At 41.6% G+C, this 25,026-nt stretch overlaps 1 protein-coding gene across 6 annotated transcripts in view; it reads right to left on the bottom strand.

Annotated features, from left to right (window-relative positions):
* Nucleotides 1-20,789: 20,789 nt before the first annotated feature.
* RXRA (retinoid X receptor alpha) overlaps nt 20,790-25,026 on the bottom strand; it is a 312,302-nt gene continuing 308,065 nt past the window's right edge. For all 6 annotated transcript variants that reach the window (XM_068249137.1, XM_068249138.1, XM_068249140.1 and 3 more), the window contains one exon: nt 20,790-23,585. In XM_068249137.1, coding sequence (XP_068105238.1) covers nt 23,438-23,585 — 148 coding nt within the window. In that variant the 3' untranslated portion in view covers nt 20,790-23,437. The remainder of the gene's footprint in view (nt 23,586-25,026) is intronic.

Here is a 25,026-nt window from a genome sequence, read left to right as displayed (position 1 = left end):
TTTGCAGATGCTTATACCCCTGAACAGTCATTTTGAGAAATTTGGTTTCCAGACTACTCACGGTTTTGGGCCCGTAAAATGCCAGGGCAGTATAGGAACCCCACAAGTGACCCTATTTTAGAAAAATGGCACCCCAAGGTATTCTGTTAGGTGTATGACGAGTTCATAGAACATTTTTTTTTGTCAAAAGTTTGTGAAAAAGAACAATAAAAATCAATTTCCGCTAAGTGTCATTTTTCACTAACTTGTGATAAAAAAATAAAATCTTCTATGAACTCACCATACACCTAACAGAATACCTTGGGGTGTCTTATTTCTAAAATGGGGTCACTTGTGGGGTTCCTATACTGCCCTGGCATTTTAGGGGCCCTAAACCGTGAGGAGTAGTCTAGAAAACAAATGCCTCAAAATTACCTGTGAATAGGACGTTGGGCCCCTTAGCGCACCTAGGCTGCAAAAAAGTGTCACACATGTGGTATCGCCGTACTCAGGAGAAGTAGTATAATATGTTTTGTGGTGTAGTATAATATGTTTTGTGGTGTAGTATAATATGTTTTGTGGTGTATTTTTACACACACCCATGCTGGGTGGGAGAAATATCTCTGTAAATGGACAATTGTGTGTAAAAAAAATCAAAAATGTGTCATTTACAGAGATATTTCTCCCACCCAGCATGGTTATATGTAAAAATACACCACAAAACACATTATACTACTTCTCCCGAGTACGGCGATACCACATGTGACACTTTTTTGCAGCCTAACTGTGCTAAGGGGCCCAAAGTCCAATGAGTACCTTTAGGATTTCACAGGTCATTTTGAGACATTTGGGTTCAAGACTACTCCTCCTCTTGGTTTAGGGCCCCTAAAATGCCAGGGCAGTATAGGAACCCCACAAGTGCCCCCATTTAAGAAAGAAGACACCCCAAGGTATTCTGTTAGGTGTATGGTGAGTTCATAGAAGATTGTCATTTTTCACTAATTTGTGATAAAAAAATAAACTTTGTGAACAAAAAAACAATACAAATCAATTTCCGCTAACTTGAGTTTATAGAAGATTTTATTTTTTGTCACAAGTTAGCGGAAATTGATTTGTATTGTTTTTTTGTTACAAAGTTTATTTTTTTATCACAAATTAGTGAAAAATGACAATCTTCTATGAACTCACCATACACCTAACAGAATACCTTGGGGTGTCTTATTTCTTAAATGGGGTCACTTGCGTGGTTCCTATACTGCCCTGGCATTTTAGGGGCCCTAAACCGTGATTAGTAGTCTAGAATCCAAATGCCTCAAAATGACCTGTGAATAGGGCGTTAGGCCCCTTAGCGCACCTAGGTTGCAAAAAAGTGTCATGTGGTATCGCCGTACTCAGAAGAAGTAGTATATTGTGTTTTGGGGTGTATTTTTACACATACCCATGCTGGGTGGGATAAATCTCTCTGTAAATGGACAATTGTGTGTAAAAAAAATCAAAAAATTGTCATTTACAGAGCTATTTCTCCCACCCAGCATGGGTATGTGTAAAAATACACCACAAAACACATTATACTACTTCTTCTGAGTATGGCGGTACCACATGTGTGGCACTTTTTTGCACCCTAAGTGCGCTAAGGGACCCAAAGTCCAATGAGTACCTTTAGGATTTCACAGGTCATTTTGCGACATTTGGTTTCAAGACTACTCACGGTTTAGGGCCCCTAAAATGCCAGAGCAGTATAGGAACCCCACAAATGACCCCATTTTAGAAAGAAGACACCCCAAGGTATTCCGTTAGGAGTATGGTGAGTTCATAGAAGATTTATTTTTTTGTCACAAGTTAGCGGAAAATGACACTTTGTGAAAAAACACAATTAAAATCAATTTCCGCTAACTTGTGACAAAAAATAAAATCTTCTATGAACTCGCTATACTACTAACGGAATACCTTGGGGTGTCTTCTTTCTAAAATGGGGTCATTTGTGGGGTTCCTATACTGCCCTGGCATTTTAGGGGCCCTAAACCGTGAGGAGTAGTGTAGAAAACAAATGCCTCAAAATGACCTGTGAAATCCTAAAGGTACTCATTGGACTTTGGGCCCCTTAGCGCAGTTAGGGTGCAAAAAAGTGCCACACATGTGGTATCGCCGTACTCGGGAGAAGTAGTACAATGTGTTTTGGGGTGTATTTTTACACATACCCATGCTGGGTGGGAGAAATACCTCTGTAAATGGACAATTGTGTGTAAAAAAAATCAAAAAATTGTCATTTACAGAGCTATTTCTCCCACCCAGCATGGGTATGTGTAAAAATACACCACAAAACACATTATACTACTTCTTCTGAGTATGGCGGTACCACATGTGTGGCACTTTTTTGCACCCTAAGTGCGCTAAGGGGTCCAAAGTCCAATGAGTACCTTTAGGATTTCACAGGTCATTTTGCGACATTTGGTTTCAAGACTACTCACGGTTTAGGGCCCCTAAAATGCCAGAGCAGTATAGGAACCCCACAAATGACCCCATTTTAGAAAGAAGACACCCCAAGGTATTCCGTTAGGAGTATGGTGAGTTCATAGAAGATTTATTTTTTTGTCACAAGTTAGCGGAAAATGACACTTTGTGAAAAAACACAATTAAAATCAATTTCCGCTAACTTGTGACAAAAAATAAAATCTTCTATGAACTCGCTATACTACTAACGGAATACCTTGGGGTGTCTTCTTTCTAAAATGGGGTCATTTGTGGGGTTCCTATACTGCCCTGGCATTTTAGGGGCCCTAAACCGTGAGGAGTAGTGTAGAAAACAAATGCCTCAAAATGACCTGTGAAATCCTAAAGGTACTCATTGGACTTTGGGCCCCTTAGCGCAGTTAGGGTGCAAAAAAGTGCCACACATGTGGTATCGCCGTACTCGGGAGAAGTAGTACAATGTGTTTTGGGGTGTATTTTTACACATACCCATGCTGGGTGGGAGAAATACCTCTGTAAATGGACAATTGTGTGTAAAAAAAATCAAAAAATTGTCATTTACAGAGCTATTTCTCCCACCCAGCATGGGTATGTGTAAAAATACACCACAAAACACATTATACTACTTCTTCTGAGTATGGCGGTACCACATGTGTGGCACTTTTTTGCACCCTAAGTGCGCTAAGGGGCCCAAAGTCCAATGAGTACCTTTAGGATTTCACAGGTCATTTTGCGACATTTGGTTTCAAGACTACTCACGGTTTAGGGCCCCTAAAATGCCAGAGCAGTATAGGAACCCCACAAATGACCCCATTTTAGAAAGAAGACACCCCAAGGTATTCCGTTAGGAGTATGGTGAGTTCATAGAAGATTTATTTTTTTGTCACAAGTTAGCGGAAAATGACACTTTGTAAAAAAAAAAAAAAAAAATCAATTTCCGCTTACTTGTGACAAAAAATAAAATCTTCTATGAACTCACCATACTCCTAACGGAATACCTTGGGGTGTCTTCTTTCTAAAATGGGGTCATTTGTGGGGTTCCTATACTGCCCTGGCATTTTAGGGGCCCTAAACCGTGAGGAGTAGTCTTGAAACCAAATGTCGCAAAATGACCTGTGAAATCCTAAAGGTACTCATTGGACTTTGGGCCCCTTAGCGCAGTTAGGGTGCAAAAAAGTGCCACACATGTGGTATCGCCGTACTCAGAAGTAGTATAATGTGTTTTGGGGTGTATTTTTACACATACCCATGCTGAGTGGGAGAAATATTTCTGTAAATAGACAATTGTGTGTAAAAAAAAATCAAATTGTCATTTACGGAGATATTTCTTCCACCCAGCATGGGTATGTGTAAAAATACAGCCCAAAACACATTATACTACTTCTCCTGAGTACGGCGATACCACATGTGTGGCACTTTTTTGTAGCCTAACTGCGCTAAGGGGCCCAAAGTCCAATGAGCATATTTAGGCTTTACAGGGGTGCTTACAATTAGGCACCCCCAAAATGCCAGGACAGTGAACACACCCCACAAATGACCCCATTTTGGAAAGTAGACACTACAAGGTATTCAGAGAGGAGCATAGTGAGTCCGTGGCAGATTTCATTTTTTTTTGACGCAAGTTAGAAGAAATGGAAACTTTTTTTTTTTTGTCACAAAGTGTCATTTTCCGCTAACTTGTGACAAAAAATAAAATCTTCTATGAACTCACCATGAATCTTAGTGAATACTTTGGGATGTCTTCTTTCCAAAATGGGGTCATTTGGGGGGTATTTATACTATCCTGGAATTTTAGCCTCTCATGAAACATGACAGGTGCGCAGAAAAGTCAGAGATGCTTCCAAATGGGAAAATTCACTTTTGGCACCATAGTTTGTATGTATATTGGATTGGGTAAAAGTTATAGCGTTTACACTGAATGTTTTTTTCTTTTATCAAAGACATGTAGCAGAATAAGTTTCGCGCTCAAATGTATAGGAAATTTTACTTTATTTAAAAAATGTCAGCACAGAATGTTAAAAAAGTCATTTTTTTTGACAAAATTCATGTCTTTTTTGATGAATATAATAAAAAGTAAAACTCACAGCAGCAATCAAATAGCACCAAAAGAAAGCTTTATTAGTGACAAGAAAAGGAGGTAAAATTCATTTAGGTGGTAGGTTGTATGACCGAGCAATAAACTGTAAAAGCTGCAGTGGTCTGAATAGAAAAAAAGGCAGACTGTGATCCTCAAGTGGTTAAAGACTGGAACGTACGTGTACGTGTGCGTGTGTGTGCGTGCGTGCGTGCGTGTGTGTGTAAACAAACTAGACTGTATTTGGGTGCTTTTTTAATGAAGTTTTATTTTTGGACATTTTTATAGGGGGAAAAAAACCCACACAATTTCTCAGTACAAAGCTACAAATTTTATTCGGCCCTTTATCCTCATTATTTCCTATTGTCTCCATGGATTGTACCAGCATTTATAATTTAAAGGGAATCCGAGGCGAGAGGGATCTGGAGGCTGCCATATGTATTTCCCTGTAATCTAATTATACCAGGCGCATGGCAGCCCTGTTGATCTTCTGGCATATGTAGTGTCTGAGCCCAAAACTGGTCACATCATCGATTGGGCAATGCTCTTGGCTGCGATGGAGGCGTGTACATCCCTTGCACAGCAGCCCCTGACTGGCTGAGTCAGCCAGATTCTGGAGGGGTACAGTGGCTGCATGGAACAGAGTGGATAGACAGTGAGGGATCAGGAGGATGGAAGGAGACCCAGATAAGTTAAAATGGGCACCTTACAAGCAACCCCAGCCTTGCTTGTATTCTCTTACAAAGGGAAAAACCAGAACCAATTAAATAATGATAGAATTAGTTCTCTGCTCATGCTCTGTTTACCATTATAACTACACAGAGTATTATATATTTATAGTTTACCCTTCTGATGACCGGCTGCTGCCCCCCCCCCCCCCCCTCCTCCTTAAAAAGAACCCGAGGTGGGTTTTAAAGTGGAGCTGAACTCTTGCATAGGACAGAAGGAAAACAGAGAAATGCACCCTGTATGTATTTAGAGAGTTTAGCCTGTCTAATTCCCTCTCATCTGTGTCTAATCACAAGTTGTTATTTGATCTCTCCCCTGTGTCACATGACTGCCTAGGGTAGGTAATGCCATTTAAAAGCACTGGATGTTAACCCCATGTCTGCTTCCATGAAAGCAGAAAGTAGACACACTAGATTTATTGTAGGATTTGTATCATGTGTAACAAAGAAATGTTTTTTTTGTTTAACTACCTGCGGACTGACGCAGTTTAAATCTACAGCGGGTGGGTGGCGCTGCGGTTCTGACCGGACGTAAACTCTACATCCCATTCACTGTGCGCCCCCGCCCTGGCTCCTCTGTGACAGCAGAGCACTGTGAGCTGGGCAGGAGCAGTTTTCATTGGCACCTGGCCCTGTCATTCCTGTAAGCCATTCCCATTGGCTTACATTGAGTGACAGGCGCACAGCGCTCTGCCGGCATAGCGACGGCAGAGAGCAGCCTGCGGCAGGGACAGAGCAACATGACCGGCGGATTTTAGCGGCGATTCGTTGGGAAGTGGCGGTTTACTGTACCAGCACCCTCTGGTCCTTAAGGGGGCAGAGGGTGCTGGTACTGAAGTGGTTAAAGGTTGTTATGCTGTTGTACCTTTTAGAGCTGAGAGAAAGTTCTGAGTCCAGGTCCGCTTTAAAGGACCACTATTGTGAAATCGTAAAATGTAAAGACTGAGTTCTAAACAGCAGCCATGACAGTCTGATGTGACATCTGCTTCATCCAGCTGCAAAACAGACAGGAGTAATGACCCCTTGAACTTCTCAGCGCTAAAACCTTCAGTAGCTGGTAGCCTCTATATAATCCTGAGGCTCCCAGATCCTCGTGGAGCGCACTGTTCCAGCACAGGGTCCCCTCTCAGACTTATACGCAAACTTCTGGCTGTGGTGAACACATCCGGACTGAGCGTGCCCAAGTAAGGTTTGCCCAGAAGAATGCAGCCGCTCGTGCTCTGCTGGTTTCCTCCATGTATGTGCACTTTGTTCTACTGGGCATGAGCAGCCTTTACTCGGGCATGCCCAGCCCAGATACCATCATTTATAGATAGGAGACCAGCCAGAAGACACTTACCCTCTTTCCCTGAAAATAAGAGCTACCCTGAAAATAAGCCCTAGCTGGAATTTTGAGCATGCTTGAAATATAAGCCTTACCCCGAAAATAAGCCCTAGTGGAAGTCAAAGAGGAGGAAGAGGCAGCCAGTAAGTGGGGACACAATGGTGCTGTGCCAATCGGGCACTGATCCTGTCATCTCAGCACACAGCAAGGTTATCAGCTGTGCAGGGAAGACAGGGCAGGTGCCGGATCAGTACAGTAGCATACTTTCAAATCCATGAACATCACAGTACAAAGAAACAGGAAATATTCTGCTAAGAACAATTCCAAATAGAAATATAAGAGCTCTCCTAAAAATAAGCCCCTAGCACATCTTTTAGAGCAGGGGTCTCAAACTCGCGGCCCGCGGGCCATTTGCGGCCCTCGATACAATATTTTGTGGCCCTCGCCGGCAAAAGCTTCCTTATAGTTCGCTTCAGTGCTCCCAAGTAATCCGCCGCATCCAGCCGCTAAACGAGGGCTGCAGAGCCCTCAAATCGCCCAGGGGGCAATCCGCCGGCATTTCCTGGAAGGGGCAGAGCTTTCAGCTTCAGCTCTGCTCCTCCTGTCAATCGCCGCACGGATCGCCACCTCTCCCCGCCCCTCTCTGTGAAGGAAGAGTGAGAGGGGCGGGCAGAGGCGGCGATGCGCCGCAATTGTGAAATCCCTTATGCGGCCCAACCTCATCCTGACTTTGCCTCCTGCGGCCCCCAGGTAAATTGAGTTTGAGACCCCTGTTTTAGAGCAAAAATTAATATAGGACACTTATTTTCAGGGAAAGACTGTACATGAAGTTTTTTTTATCTTTTTGAATAGGTATAGAGGGTCTTTGCGCTGGAATGGTGGGTTGCAGGAGGATCTGGGAAGACTTTGTAATATCCAGAGGTGTTAAAGTATTGAGGAAAGTTTTTAGGTGAACATTAACCACTTTTTCCACCACTACAGTATATCTACATCCTCTGTGACTTCATCTAAGCCACGAGGACGTAGTGCACAACTGAAGCAGTTGTGCACAATTGGGCTTGCTCCTGTGCACACCACCAGCACTATCTGATGCAGCACTAATTGGCGAAAGGGAATATATGTTCCCTGAGACAATAAAATTGTTTTTTTTTCCCCAATTAAAAATGTTTATTTTCTCAGTTCATATTGAAAAACACACACTGTAGCATTATTTCAGAAGCAAATATACTCACCATAAATTGTGACAGGAACATAATCTAAGTTTTGGTAGTAAACTAGCTGCAGTATGTACAGTATAAGCTGTTACTCTATCAGTACAGACACAAAGTAACAGCTTATACTGTACATTCTGTAGGCAGAAGAGATCAATACGTTGTGCCTGCACTGATAGTAAACTAGCTGCAGTGCGTACTGATCTCTGATGCCTCCAGAATGTACAGTATAAGCTGTTACTTTAACAGCTTATACTGTACATACTGCAGCTAGTTTACTATCCGTGCAGGCACAAAGTAACAGCTTATACTGTACATAATTGAGGTAGCAGAGATCAGCACACATAGCAGCTAGTTTACTATCACTACAGACACAGAGTAACAGCTTATACTGTACACACTGGAGGCAGCAGAGATCAGCACACATTGTGCCTGCATGGATAGTAAACTAGCTGCAATGTGTGCTGATCTCTGCTGCCTCCAGTGTGTAAAGTATAAGCTGTTACTCTGTGCCTGTACTGATAGTAATCTAGCTGCCTCCAGTGTGTACAGTATAAGCTTTTATTCTGTGCCTGCACTGATAGTAAACTAGCTGCGGTGTGTGCTGATCTCTGCTGCCTCCAGTATGTACAGCATAAGCTGTTACTCTGCAGCTAGTTTACTATCCGTACAGGCACAGAGTAACAGCTCATGCTGTACATACTAGGGGTAGCAGAGATCAGTACACACTGCAGCTAGTTTACTATCAGTACAGACACAAAGTAACAGCTTATGCTGTACATACTGGAGGCAGCAGAGATCAGCACACACTGCCTGTACTGATAGTAAACTAGCTGCAGTGCATACTGATCTCTATCAGTACAGGCAGTGTGTGCTGATCTCTGCTGCCTCCAGTATGTACAGTATAAGCAGCTGTTACTCTGTGCCTGTACTGATAGTAACCTAGCCACAGCGTGTGCTGATCTCTGCTACCTCCAGTATGTACAGTATAAGCTGTTACTCTGTGCCTGTACTGATAGTAGACTAGCTGCAGTGTGTGCTGATCTCTGCTACCTCCAGTATGTACAGTATAAGCTGTTACTCTGTGCCTGTACTGATAGTAGACTAGCTGCAGTCTGTGCTGATCTCTGCTACCTCCAGTATGTACAGTATAAGCTGTTACTCTATCAGTACAGACACAAAGTAACAGCGTATACTGGAGGCAGCAAAGATCAGCACACTGTGCCTGTACTGATAGTAAACTAGCTGCAGTGTGTGCTGATCTCAGCTTATACTGTACATACTGGAGGCAGCAATTACTCTGCAGCTAGTTTACTATCCGTACAGGTAGAGAGTAACTGCTGCCTCCAGTATGTACAGTATAAGCTGAGATCAGCACACAGTGCAGATAGTTTACTATCAGTACAGGCACAGTGTGCTGATCTTTGCTGCCTCCAGTATGTACAGTATACGCTGTTACTTTGTGTCTGTACTGATAGAGTAACAGCTTATACTGTACATACTAGGGGTAGCAGAGATCAGCACACACTGCAGCAAGTTTACTATCAGTACAGGCACAGAGTAACAGCTTATACTGTACATACTGGAGGCAGCAGAGATCAGCACACACTGCCTGTACTGATAGAGATCAGTACGCACTGCAGCTAGTTTACTATCAGTACAGGCACAGAGTAACAGCTTATACTGTACATACTGGAGGCAGCAGAGATCAGCACACACTGCAGCTAGGTTACTATCAGTACAGGCACAGAGTAACAGCTTATACTGGAGGCAGCAGAGATCAGTACACACTGCTGCTAGTGTAAGCTGTTACTTTGTGCCTGTACTGATAGTAAACTAGCTGCAATGTGAGCTTTTACTGTACATACTAGGGGTAGCAGAGATCAGCAGTTACATTGTGTCTGTGCTGATAGGAAAAGTATTATTTATAGTGCATTTTGGGAGACAGCAACATAGTAAACTAGCTGCAGTCTAAAGGTGGCCACACACACCATACAATTTTTTAAATATCTGTTCAATTTAAGAATTGCAATCACTTTTTCTGACTGATTGTAACATTTCAAAAATATGACCAATGTACCACACACATGTTCAATCTTTCCCCAATTATGATAAAACTGATTGGAAACTGACAAAATTGCTAGGATGTGTATATTAATAAATTGACAATCTAACACACATCATACAATCTTTAAAAAAATGAAGAGAAATATCTGGCATTTCAGATCGATTTAAATCGAAAAAAAACAGGAAATCCGATCATATTTTTCAGTCGAATGAAAAAAAGCTTTCGATATTTTCGGGCAATACGATCATTTTTATCGAATTGCTGTAAAATCGGATCATTTTATTGTATGGTGTGTGGCCACCTTTAGACCAGGTACAATTTTTTCCAATTAAAGAAATAATTACAAAAAAATATATACATTTTGATAAACATACAGTATGATGTGAAGTGAAAATGGCATGGCGTGTACCTGAGGCGGATATTCTGTAAATGGGACACACAGACATATTCCTTTCTCAATCACATACCTCTGTGTCCTCTCTGCGGCAATCTCTGGACAGACCCCCCCCCCCCCCCCCCCCCAGCGGGCCGGGGCTTATTCACATCGAGGGCATTTTTTCACATCTGATCAGTACATTTCCGATCCGCTCAGCATAGCGCTGCCTGTACCATTTTTGGTCAATGGAAGGTATGGGGAAAATGCAAATCGCTCACAAAATCATTTAATGTGGAGATTGCGTTTGCGGTTCTAAAAATAAATACATTGTATTTATTCTTTTCCGGGTCAAATTGGTCACTTCCTGAGTCCTGACTAATGACAGGAAGTGACCAAACAGAATCGCTGTGCAAAAGCGATTTGCCCAATTTTGTAGCACATACTGGAGTGCTGGGAGAGGGAAAGAAAAACACTAAAAAAAAAAAAGTAAAAATCACTGCCGTCAGCGATTTCAATGTTAAGGCCCCGTTCACACTGCACGCGTTTCCAGCCGCGTTTTGGAAACGCGTGCAGGTGGCCGACACGCACGACATCAGACATTGCATAGAGTGCAATGTCTGATGTTCACACTGCATGCGTTCCGGACCTGTGCGGTCCGGGAACGCATGCTGCACGCATTTTTTGTAAAAACGCATGGCTGTCCCATTCACTTTTCAGTGATGGGATCAGCCACGCAACGCACACAAACGCGGATGGTGTGCGTTTGTACGCGTTGCGGTCCGCATGCGTTCCGCACGCATGGCCATCCGCGTTTGTGATGTGAACGGGGCCTAAATGTCAACAAAGCCTGCTTGTATTTTTATTTTAACTTATGTTCCGCCTCAGGTTCTCTTTAAAGTGCCCATTAATAGTACAATTTTTAGTGAACGATTGTGTTTTTGATTATGCCAATCATATTGTATGAAAACAGGGGCTGGTGGGCCCAGTGGATCCCCAGCGATCGCATTATCAGTCATTTCCTTAGAAAGATGGTTGATTGGCACGACAGATTTTTCACAGATACAATCTGGTTTAGATACCATCACAAGTTGTGGATCAACTAAATACAATCTCTTCCTTTTGATGTAAATATTATCAAAAAATATTTTCTCTAAAATTTGCACCGTTAATAGGATAGTTTACAGTAGGTAGTAAAAAAACAGTATTTGGACTAGTCCATCTCTTCATGAGGTATTCTCAGCATTTCTTTACAAAATGACTGGAAAGGCTTCATACAAATATGTCGGCCTCTCCACTTCCTAGCACACTATTTTGGCAATTGGAATGAGCAACTTCTGAGCAGTAAGTGCTTTTGAAAATGAAAGGAGAAAAAAAAAAAATCAGAAAATTCCCCATGAGGACTTGGAATATTACAAAACCTGTCAGGTCTGTTTTTACAACCTACAATAAGTGACGGACTTAAAGAGAACCAGAGATGAAGCATCCTCTTGTATTTTACCTTATAAATCAGTGGGAACATGACAGTAAACACCTAATCTGCTCTTTGTTTCATTGTTCTCTGTGTAATCTGCCTGTTATCACCTCTAAGATAAGAATCCCGACTAAGCAGTCGGTCTGGCTTTGCTACAGAATGATTATAGCTGAGACTGTGTTCTTTGCTGTCTTCAAGTCCAAGCCTGCCCCCTGCTGGCTCTGCTCAGGAATCATTATAGCTGAGTCATTATAGCAAAGCCAGACTCAATGCTCAGTCCGGGATTCTTATCTCAGCTAGATAACAGACACTTTTAGCAGTGAGGATGGAACAGAGAGCATGGTAAATGTTTTCTCTAATGTTCCCACTGATTTCTATGGTAAAATACATAAGGGTGCTTCGTCTCTGGTTCACTTTAAGAAAAAGTAATTTACAGTGCATTTTATTTTGGGACAAATGTTTATTTTATTAATTAACTTAAACCTGTATTGTAATAGTGATCCTTTAACGGTTTAATACAATTTGTATGCAGAGTGGAATTGGGCCAATGGAATGCACCTTCTGCCATTTTGAATTGGCCCATTCCCAAACTTCCTGCAATTTTCAGGGAAACCAGAAAATTAGCATTGTGTTGACTATCTAGAGTGTCTGAAACCACTCCCCACAGTTCCTAAAGCCCCCTCCCTGAAACCACTCCCCACAGTTCCTAAAGCCCCTCCCTGAAACCACTCCCCACAGTTGCTAAAGCCCCTCCCTGAAACCACTCCCCACAGTTCCTAAAGCCCCTCCCTGAAACCACTCCCCACAGTTCCTAAAGCCCCCTCCCTGAAACCACTCCCCACAGTTCCTAAAGCCCCCTCCCTGAAACCACTCCCCACAGTTCCTAAAGCCCCTCCCTGAAACCACTCCCCACAGTTCCTAAAGCCCCTCCCTGAAACCACTCCCCACAGTTCCTAAAGCCCCCTCCCTGAAACCACTCCCCACAGTTCCTAAAGCACCTCCCTGAAACCACTCCCCACAGTTCCTAAAGCACCTCCCTGAAACCACTCCCCACAGTTCCTAAAGCCCCTTCCTGAAACCACTCCCCCCAGTTCCTAAAGCCCCTCCCTTTTCAGCTGCTAAAGCCTAAACTCCTCTCTTTCCAGCACCTAACCTCCCCCTAAAGTTAACACTTTTCTCTTCCAATGTCCAGCCCCTAACTCTCCCCCCTCATAATGCATATAGCAGCTCCCCCCAGTGGCTGAAGTGTGAACTGTACGGTATCCAAAAATGAAATAACACGCAGAGCCAGATCAGCTTTGAACTTGTATTTATAAACGGTCATTCTGTTTACAATTCTAATACCATTTATTCATCAAGAAAATACTCCAATTTTCAAATTTTTTTTGTTTTTTTTACTTTTATTTTTCATTTTTGACATTTAACATGTGCAGAAGTGATTCACAGTAAAGACTGAGCCATAGAGACAGCAGTTACATGAACACGGCGGCGTACTGAAAGAGCGCGGGGGGAGGAGTCTGTTTCTGAGAGGCGACAGGTCAAGGACAAGCGGAGAGCTGAGGGGGGGAGGGCCTACCATTCTGTATGAAGCCGTATCAATTCTGACATGATGTCACAATGGAGGAGGGGCGGAGCAGAGTTTCCTTGCTGCACGCAGAAATGTTACGGCGGCATAGACATTTGTAGCATTGTAAACAGTGTTCTGCTTCAATCATTCCAGCTTGCATGCTAATTTGATGCAATTTGAAATCGAGCCAATCAAATTTACAGGACGTGCAACTGCCTGACCCATTTTAAAGAGAACCAGAGATGAAGCACCCTCTTGTATGTTACCTTATAAATCAGTGGGAACATGACAGTAAACACCTAATCTGCCCTTTGTTTCATTGTTCTCTGTGTAATCTGACTGTTATCACCTCTGATAAGAATCCCCGACTGAGAAGTCAGGCTGCTCCGTCTAGCTTTGCTACAGAAAGATTATAGCTAAGTATGTATTCTGTGGCGTTATTTCAAGCCCAAGCCTGCCCCCTTGTAGCTTTGCTATAATGACTCAGCAATAATCATTCCCAGCAAAGCCAGATTTAATTGCTCAGTCTGGGATTCTTGTGACTGCTGTTAAAAGACACTTTTAGCAGTGAGGAGGAAACAGAGAGCATAGTAAGTGTTTTCTCTAATGTTCTTACTGATATATATGGTAAAATACACAAGGGTGCTTCCTCTCTGGTTCCCTTTAAGCATTGCTAATTGTGATCACCGAAACATAAAATCTGCAGCAAGCCTCTACTACCCCCTAGTGATTTGTCATGGGTACTGCACAGACACTTAGTTGTGGTGGGAATACAGATCTCCAAGCTGCCTCCAATGGACACCTTGGGAGTTGCGGTTCCACTGCAGCTACAGAGAAACCTGATCGAATGATACCGAAATCTGTCAACAGATAAAACACTTTTTTTCATACATCTAGTTTAAAAATTAAAAAAAGGTAGAAATTTCAATTACAAAAACAGCCCACCCCTCCCGATTCCAGATCAACGCGTGAAGCAACTAGGACAACCAATCGTCCTTTATACAAACTATAAAATCCTCTTCCACAGCGATAACATCAGGTAAAGCTCAGACTCGTCCCTTCGGCATAAAAACGGCAGACTGTGCAGAAAACGCGGGGCGGGACCGTGAGAATAGTTAGTACAAAACTCTAAGCCGGGATAAAACTTCCATCAATACAAAAATAGATTTTACTTCCGCTGATACAATAGACTTTTAACCTTTTCTAAAATGTTTGTTTTTCTAATTTTTTTTTTTTGTTTTTAGTTTTTTTTCTAATACAGAATTTTTTTCTTAAATTTTTGTACATAAATTTCACAAGAATGAGACGAGGATACCTCTGGGCGCTGGTGAGTTATAACTCTTCCCCTTCGACGTCATAAATATCGCCCCTCCCCCCACCACACCTAAAAACAGGTGTGCTAGTAGTGATCAGCCTGGGCGTCCTTTACTTTACAGAGAGCGGAGAGATGTAGATTATTTCATTCGGACCTCTTACACGTATATGATTTGTAGGAAGTTATAAAGTTTAACAAGTGCAAAAAAAAAAAAAAATTCAGATTTTTTTTAAATGGTTCTTTAAAATTAAGCTCTGGCTTCTAAAACTCACGAGGGAATCTGGTTAACTGTCAATACTTTTTAAACAGAGTAATCCTATCCAAGTAAATAAACATGTTTGAGATGAAACCCCATTTAAAATAGTTGCAATACCAGTTGTAAGTATAATCCTGTAAAGAGATGTGAGAGTGATATGGAAGCTGCCATATTTATTTCCTTTTAAAGTGAATGTTTACCGTTTAAAAACAGAAAAAGTCAGATACTCACCTAAGGAGAGGGAAGGCTCGGTCCTAATGAGCCTTCCCTCTCCCGGTGCCCGGTCCCGCTCAGGATCCCCCGTGACAGTATTCGACCAGTTCAGTCAAATACTGCCACTTCCGCTGCCGAAGGGAGCTTTCGGAAGCCTTCGGGAGCACTCGGGCTGCCGAAGACGGGCCGCTCTATACTACGCATGCGCGAGCGCCCTCTATGACGCACTCTCGTGTGCGTAGTATGGAGCGGCCCGTCTTCGGAAGCCCGAGTGCTTCTGAAGACCTCCGAAGTCCCCTTGGCGGGGGACGCGAATGGGGGAGCCAGCGCAGCACCGAGGGCACCGGGAGAGGAGAGGGAAGGCTCATTAGGACCGAGCCTTCCCTCTCCTTAGGTGAGTATCTGACTTTTTTATTTTTTTTACCGGTACCCATTGGCTTTAAGGAATGCACATGAATACTGTGCAGATTATGTTGGTAAGCTTTAATACTTCACAGAGGCAGTGTTGCTCCCCACGGCCTTGTGATCATGGGTAACCAGTGATCACGAACGGTTTTTCCTGATCATGAGGTTGGATTCCGAATTCGTGATCGTTTCTCGATCACAGAGTCAGTTCCGAATGCACTCGTGATCCAAATACGGCTCGTGATCACAGATTTAGCCGTGATTATAATCTGCTATTAACCTCTATATCATGTAAGGGGGCTTTGAAAACCCGCAGACTTTAAACAGCACATTTGCAGGATATGTTAAGTAGAACAGTGGGAACAAGTTTTTTTTTTTTTTTTTCAAAAAGACCATCGAAATTTTAAAATCGATATTTTTCAAAAAGTATAAGGAAAATAGTATACATTTAAATGTGGTAAATTACAGTTAATTTATTTACCGCTTTTACATGTATCTTTTTGAAACTTTAAAATCGATTTTCTCAAAAACTATAAGGTCTTTTTGAAAACATTTCCCCTTGTTCTCCTTAACATATCCTGCTTGTTTACATCATGTAAGGGTGATTTGTGATTAAACACCCACCGACTTTCGCTGTTACTAGCAAATACTTTTTTTCATTTGAAACTTAAAATTTTTTTTGAGAAAATTTATTATAAAGTTGTAGCCGCTGATCCCCTCTATAATCCATGTAATTTTGGTGATTGTAGCATGTATGAGGGCTATTAACGTTAAACCCGTGATCACAAAATCACAAAATCAGAGTCGAATTCAGCGCTCCGATTCAAATCTGGATTACGATCACGGTGTATTCGGATTTCGATTCTGTAGTGGCCGGATTTACTCGAATTCGTGGTCGGGGGTATCCGAGCATCACTGCACGGAGGTGGTAATATTGGTCAGTGATTGGCAAGTCAAAATTAAAGGTGTGTACTAGGCATTATACTGGGAATACGAGTTACATTTTTTGCGTTCGATTCTATGTGCGATCTATCAGCCATCCGATTTTCTGCTAGATTCTCTTATCTGTTTCCCATTCACTTCTTTGAGAAATCGAACGGAACAGAATAGTGTGGAGAATCGGACATGTCAGAGTTTTATCATCGAAAGCATCTCCACAAAAAACATAGCGTGTATTCCCAGCATTAGACTGAAAACAATACAGCCTTAGGGCATGTACACACATTCAGTTTTGATTGGTTAATCACTAACCAATTTTACCTTCTCAATGTATTATAAGAGCATACTTGCACGGTCTGTTCATAGTATACAAAATCACTTGGCCCTTGTACTACATGGAACTAATAAAATTGGCCAATAAAAATTGGTTGTGTGTGTATGTATCCTAACTTCAAAATGCATTCCCATTGATTTGACAACTTTTGCACTAAAATAGTGGTTAAAATCTGGAATAGCTTACCACATAAGCAAAAACCCCAGAAAAAAACAAAAAAACAAAAACTATGTAACATTTTTTTAAGTCTCAGGAGTATGTATTATGGATATAAAGTTGTCTTTTGGACCAGCAGGGGGAGCAACTGTCAAGCTTTAGACGTACTAAAAACTTGTTTCGTTGTTGTGCCATAAAAGGTCAGAGCATCCAATGAGATTTAATTATTAGGAATAATTATGGATTGCATGCAATCCAAACGCATTTTCATCTAATGGAAATCTTTTGCTCACAAAAGTTGTCAATTAAGTCAAGAAAAAAAATGATAAAAAAGAAAAAAAAATTGGGAGGGGAAAACAATCTGGAAGTTTAAAATCTGAGAAATTAATTTAAAAAAAATGTTATTAATGTTAATAATGAATCTTCAATCTTAATACTAGCAAATCTGGAATATTTTTCCCAAGGTTTTTCTATTAGAAGTTTGCTATAAGATTTTTTTTTTGCTAGTATTAAGGTTGAAACAACTAGAAGTATGTTCACAGGAAGAATGAATCTACCGGTTTTTTTTGTTTTTTATTTTCTGGTATTGAAATATATTTCCCATGAAAATATTTTCTGACTTTGCGAGTTTAAAAAAAAAAAAAATCTTAAAAAAAAATAGGAAATATATTTACAAGCAAATATAAATTTAGAGTTTTCAATATTGTTAGAATATAAAAAAAATATATATATCTTCATGGGAAACATTTCCTGGCGTTTGCTTATTAAAAAAAAAAAAAAAAAAATCTGATACTAAACAACCCCCTCCCACCCCCCAAAAAACACAGGGACTGGAATTCATAAGTAAAAAATGGGATTTTATAGCGAGCTTCAATTATAAATAAATTGGTGGTTTGTACTGAACAGATAAAGCTGCGGCTCTTCCAATAAGTACGAGTAAATGAAAGTCAACATGAATGATATAAATCGGAGAAACGTTTTTGCGTCCTGTGAAATGAGAGCTCCCATTTTTTTCACTGTAATTTATTAGCACGAGGGATCTAAAAATTCCATTAAGTATATGAAAAATGAGGCGCAGTTTAAAAACAAGTTATATACTTCGTATCAAGTGAAATATTGAAAAACGCTAAAATAAAAAGTAATTTCAAATTGGCTCTGAGCCAGGCTGAGTGTATGAATCAGTTTTGCTTTAATGGCTTGACTGGTATCTCCTTCGGGTTAAAATGAACCATACATTTATTGCTTATCTACGGTACCTTACGCAGTAGAATACCACTGCTCTCTATAAGCTCCGTCAGGCTCAACGTTTAATTTAAAAAAATGATGCTGTATGTATCGCGTTGTCACACAAGAAGTGAGGCCGCTGGCGACAGCGCCACCTACAGCTCTCCAAGTTGTTTGAAAATGATCATTTTGAACCCTCTTTGGGTATAAAGCCCCTCAGATTGTCATTTTCCGGGACCCCCTTTTACGTGCTGGGCTATTTCTTACAGAGCACTGACTAGGAGGGGTTAAGGGATTCATTCATGTCAGAGGAGGCAACATTCACACACTCCACCATCCGGGTGAAGTACACATTGCAAAACAGAGCAAGGTCGTCGCTGCAAACTGGCGGTCATTGTCCCGTTAGAGATTAAGGCATTCCTCCGCTATACACATGTGCTACAGCTGCTAGCACTGCACAAACTAATGACTTCAAAAGGAGAAAAAAAAAAAGCTTAATTGACGGTCATTCTTGGGGGCGATAATGGGGGAACATCCTGTGTGACAGAGTCGCACAAGAATAAGGCACTACACGACTTAAAATATTCGCCCAGCCTGAAATATGACAGACCCTTCTACAGATGTCCATCGTGGCAGTTTCTATTGGCCCTCACGCATCAGTGGCCATTACTGGTCTCTTGCCTACAGTACAGAAGGTCAGTGAGTTGCTAATCATTTTTGAGTTGCTGCAAATCTTCTACAGTGTCAAACTGGACCAATCAAATGCAGCATAAACCTGCATAAAACTTGCATTTGCTTAAAGAGAGTTTGAAGCGAAAAATGTTTTTGCTACATCTACCTTTTAATTAGCTTCAGTACTCTCATCAGCGGTAAACCGCCACATCCCCGCTAAAAAACGAGGGCTGCAGACCTCTCAAATCCTGGGGGGTGTGGGGGGGGGGGGGGGAATCTGGCCAGCGCTTCCTAGAGAGGTAGAGCTCTGCCTCTTCTGATGTCAATCACAGCGGATCGCCGCCTCTCCCCGCCCCTCACTTTCTCCACAGAGAGGGGCGGCGATTGATGGCAGGAGAGGCAGAGCTACAGCAGAAAGCTCTGCCTCTCAGGGCAGCACAATCCAATTCCAATATTTTTTATTGAAAAATTTTTGAAAAAAAACATTTTACAGAAATAAAATAATGTGGTTAGAGCAGTATACAAGTTATAACAATAGTACAGTATGTTGATTAGATAGGTAATGAAATACATAATCAAAAAGCATTGACATATATTATAAAGAAATTACTTTCAGATATGTATAAAATCTTGAGGATTTTGTGTTATATTATCAATTTTTATTATGCATCAGTAGAACCACGACCAAGTTGGTTGTGGATGTTTGCCCGGGGATTTAGGGGGTCTGCAGCACTCGTTTTTCGGCGGGGATGCGGCTATTTACCGCTGATGAGACTTCTAAAGCTCTTTAAGAATATTTAGCCCCTCATGGACCATCTCTAGGCTACAGTACACATTTCTGAACAAATTGAGATACTTCAGAGGGGTTCCCCGCCCTGGAACCAGCATAGCTTTAGTATACTTTCCAGTGCAGGCCTCCTCTGATGGTTGAGAACCTCAGAAACCTGAAATTATCATAAGACTGGTGTTTATTAAATTGTGTAAAATGGGAAACCGGGTTATCATCAGACAACACGGAGATGCTCATTGACGGTTATTCTGAGCATACGCCAACATGTAATAAAAAGGGCATCCCGCAGAATTTAACGAAATAGGTTGATTAAGGCTGGTCTATGAAATGTTGGTATGCTCTGCCACAGATGGGAAGATTTGGACTGGCTAGTTGTGCAGATCATGCGGAGCGAATAAGAGTTTTGTAAGGCACAATAACGAGGGATTGGGGGCCCCCAGGTCATATCATACCATCAACAACAGGCGCCATTCTGACAGACAACAGCTCCTCCTGGTGGTGGTCAGGGTTTTTACTAGTCGTCATTCAGCTAAATAACCCCCCCGGCAATAGTATTATGTCCGGACTTTAGGGCCTTTTTAAAATATTTCAGACCCTAAAATAAGGAAAAAGGATCATGCCACCAGAGTCTCTGCAGCAGCCCCTGCTCTCACTTTCCTCCCTGGGCTCCAGCTCTGCAATGTTACCTCTGTCCTCTAGGTGGCGCTGTAACTCTGTGGTGAGATCAATGATGGCAATTTCACCAGAGTGGTATGGAGCCTCGGAGGACAGGAAGGAGAATGACTACTGACGTCTGGATCCCCCGGGAGGAGAGTAAAAACTATGCAGAGTATAGCACGCAGCGTGCTATACTCTGCATAGAGCTCCCTGCAGCTAGCCCGAGCATAGCTCAGGATTACCACCAGGAAGGTAAAAAAAATTCTGATATACTATAAAATAATTTAAGGGGGGAGCTTAAAGAGAACCAGAAATGAAGCACCCTCATGTATTACCATATATATCAATGGGAACATGACAGTAAACACCTACTCTGCTCTTTGTTTCATTCTTCTCTGCTCAGTCTGCCTATTATCAGCTCTGATAAGAATCCCCAACTGAGCATTCAGTCTAGCTTTCACCTGAATGATTATAGCCGAGTCTGTCTTCTGTGATGTCTTTTCAAGCGCAAGTCTGCCCCCTTGTGGCTCTGCTTTCCTGATAAGAGGATGCATAGCAGGAATGCAGAGCCACAAGGGGGCAGACTTGGTAGATCCATTTGTCGGGCCTATTTTCAAGGTGTAAACAATTTGCAATAAACTCAAACAGCAGGAGCCTTCTTCAGCTTAAAATATCCAACCGAAGACAAAATATAAAACAATGGCAAATATTTCACATGATTTTACACAACAACAGGAACTTTTTTCCAAAGTCACTTGAGAAAGGGGAATTTGAGCACGTTAAAAAAAAAATATATATAAATTTAGGTTCCCTGGGTTGCGCAACCAAAGAACTCCGTCGCCCTAGAAAAATGTTCCATTGTTCTGCCCTACAATGATCTGCTTCTCCAATAAAGACAGGATGAGGTTTAATTTAATCTGCGTCCACCTCCATCATCTATCGGAGGCAGCTCATCTGGGAGAATTGTTTTAACACACTGCATGCTGAACACAGCCAGATGTGTCGGATTAAACCAATCACTGATTCATCGAGGAAAAACGCAAAGACTGTTTCCACTGAAACATTATTCCCCAAGCTTTCGGGAAAGTAAAGAACGCCCAGATCTGTTCCGTGTCGCCCACAATCTACTTCACAACCGCTAGCTTGGGTATCACAGAAGAGGTATCGTAAACATGGTACGGACAGCGCTCAACCAGTTACAGGCAAGAAAGAAGAGAGAGTTGGAGGGGGAAGGGTATAGCTTCACAGAAGCGTGCTTTAAGCATTGGCTCAGGTTCTAAGTAACGCGCCCTCACACTGGATGGAGAACACCAACGTAACAGAAGAAAACAAGTATCTTTGGAAAATATACATATACCATTTCTGATTTACAAGAAAGTAATGAGAGAAGGCCAGTTAGTTCAAACAAAGCGAGGATGTTCGCAATGACTTACCCTGTAAAATAAAAAATAAAACAACTTTTAAGATCACTTTTTCGAGGCTCCTTGTGAGATTCTGTTGACATTCTACAAGACCAACAACTGCTAGATCAACGTATGTCACCAACTGGCTTCTCTCCGCTACCGAAACAAACCTGTTAGCCAATATATTTCACAACTTTGTGACTCTGGTACCATAACCGAGCTTATGGTTGCATTACAGTCTAGATGATGACTCGTAGTACCAGATACGGCAGCGATGCTACTTTTTGTTAAAAGCCCAAATATTAGGCTACCATGATCTTTCCTCTGTTGATATCCTAAAGGAGGAAAACACAACTACCTGAAAATGTCCTGAGTAACCTCGTCAGGAGGGCAACCCATTTATTTTTAGGTCCTACTGAAAAGCACAAATTCATCTAAACCAATCCTCAAGGCATTCTTCAGTTGCTGTCAGTGGCCTATGCTGGTTGAAGTCAAAGAATGTCCACTTTGGCCTAAAAACAATCCACTTGACTCAGTACTTTCTGGACCTCTATATAACATTGAGGTGTTCTATCTAGCAGTTAAACTAACAATCATTCTACATTTTTGCCTTTACCAACAAGAATCAGAACCTCGGCATTAAGTAATTTTGGTTGATACAAATCTCTAGAAAAACTCTGTACTTGAGGAACGATTGTAATTCTGAACTGTACAATTTTTTTTCTTTTTTTTCCATTTTTTTTTTTTAACAACTTGAAAAATCACCAGGATTTTCTGCCTCTGTGGTGGTGCCTTCTGCTTCTAGAGAAGTAAACCTCTCTTTAGAGATGAAGAGCTTAAACAGAGATTTAGGAAAAACAAAAACAAAACAAAACTGGACAATATCCCTGAAATCTACCCGCAGAACCCAAAGTGGTTCATCTATGGTTTTACTTTTTTTTTGTATTTTTAAAGAGGCAGTAAATCACAGCTGGTGGTTGTCTACAATATCTTGAATACGTCAAAACAAAATAATTCTGTAGTGCCTTGATCCATAGAGCCTTAAAACAAGCTAATCAGTCACCACTCAAAATGGTTCTGAAAATCCGGCCGTGGAGTCGATTTTGCTCTTTCCACAGGGAGAGGTCCATCAGCTAAAACCCCCTCAAGGTAAAACCACGTGAGAAGGCGAGGAGCTGAGTCGTCGTCGAGATGTTTGTTCTTTGAGAATTAAGGCCTATTGTTGATAAAAGGGGTAGTATAACCCGTTGTAGGTATCTGCCTGTGGAAATACACGCCAACAGCCATTTGGACCTTCTCCACATTTGTTCAGAAGATCAGCAAAAACTTCTCCACACCTTGTTGACCCAGTTCGTGTGGGAAAACCAAAGGATTAGAAAAATTCTTCCATAGTCTTTTACAACATATATTTTTTAAAAAAAAGAGGAAAAAAAAATACATTCACCCTCCAAGGATCTGTGCGAATTTTTTTTCTTTTTTGTTTTTGTCTCAGAGGCAGTTTGGGTTCCAACAAAGCCAAACAACAACAGTGACTTAATGAAGCTTCAGCAGCGACAGCTAAGCCATGTCTTCAGAAGAGACCAAAGAGGAGGTGAGCTGTCCTCATCCCAAGCATCCATCACTGTTTGCCGTGGGCGGTTTGAAGAGTCTGGGTCTCATTCTGTGGATGGAATCAAGGCGGACACACACAACAATGCACGAGGGGGGTTCCTGGACGTTTTCTGCAAGGAGACCAAAGTATCTTCTGAAAGTGTCACATGATTAGTCCATCACCCTCAGCAGGCCGACACCCGAAACCCTTTCCTCTTAAGTCATTTGGTGAGGGGCTTCCAGCATCTCCATTAAGAAGGTGTCGATTGGTGTGTCTCCTATTAGCTTGAAGAAGAACAGGTGTTCCAGACACTTGAGGCCGATGGAACGGAGGGCAGGTAGGCGCAACAGCAGCTTTGCAAATCTGGATAGTCAGGGAAAACAAATAAAATATGTATCAGTAACTAATAAACTACTGCAGTCTTGATAAGGCTTAAAGGATACCTGAAGTGACATGATGATATAGACATGTGTATGTACAGTGCCTAGCACACAAATAACTATGCTGTGTTCCTTTTTTTCTTTCTCTGCCTGAAAGAGTTAAAAATCAGGTATGTACGTGGCTGACTCAGTCCTGACAGGAAGTGACTACAATGTGACCCTCACTGATAAGAAATTCCTTTTTTTTTTTTACCTCTTTCTTGATCTCAGAAGCCATTTTCTGCCAGGAAAGTGTTTTATAGTTGGAATTTCTCATCAGTGAAGGTCACACTGTAGACACTTCCTGTCTGAGTCAGGACCGAGTCAGCCACTTACATACCTGATATTTAACTCTTTCAGGCAGAGAAAGAAAAAAAGGAACACAGCCTAGTTATTTGTGTGCTAGGCACTGTACATACACATGTTTATCTCATCATGTCACTTCGGGTATCCTTTAACACCAGGCAAACCGCTCACATACAAAAATCTATTAGACTTTCGAAAACTCCAAAACCCACTAAGAGACTGTTAAGGTAACAGAATCCCAAAAGAATAGGTTGTCAGAGGTTTACATTATATTGAAAACCTTCAATGCTATGGACATTTTCCCACATGGTTCATCTGTCATCCATAGGGTTATAAAGTAAGGAGGAGGAGGTAGTGCCAAAAATATTCAGTGTACTACATGGGATTATTGTTATATAGAAAACAAAAACAACCCATTTGGGAGAATGAAAGAAATAAATTCCTTAGATTATGGTTCCACAAGGTTCTGATGAGAGGCCATGGTGCCACAAGACTGTAATCATAGCGCACATACTCTTATCAGAGCCTTGTGGCACAATAATCTGAGTAAGCTGGGGTTGATTCCCCCAAATATGTTGTTTCGATGCTAAATAAATAGATTAGGCAAGTATTTCGTGCAGGAGTGCAAGTCCAAGAACAACAACTTAAAGAGAAACTCCGACCAAGAATTGAACTTTATCCCAATCAGTAGCTGATACCCCCTTTTACATGAGAAATCTATTCCTTTTCACAAAAAGACCATCAGGGGGCGCTGTATGACTGATATTGTGGTGAAACCCCTCCCACAAGAAACTGAGGACCATGGTACTCCTGGCAGTTTCCTGTCTGTGAACCTTGCTGCATTGTGGGAAATAGCTGTTTACAGTTGTTTCCAACTGCCAAAAAGCATGCAGCAGCTACATCACCTGCCAACAGTAAAAATGTCACCATGTAATAAATGGCGGAATGTAAATCAGGGATTTAATAGATTTTACAATGGGCAAACACTGACTAAATCATTTATACATAATTATTGTAAAAATGAAGCACTTTTTTTATTACATTATTTTCCCCAGAATTCCTCTTTAAAGAGAACCAGA

The sequence above is a fragment of the Hyperolius riggenbachi genome, chromosome 8, assembly GCF_040937935.1.
Source record: "Hyperolius riggenbachi isolate aHypRig1 chromosome 8, aHypRig1.pri, whole genome shotgun sequence".
Lineage (NCBI taxonomy): Eukaryota > Metazoa > Chordata > Amphibia > Anura > Hyperoliidae > Hyperolius > Hyperolius riggenbachi.
This window is presented reverse-complemented; position numbering and strand designations above follow the sequence as displayed.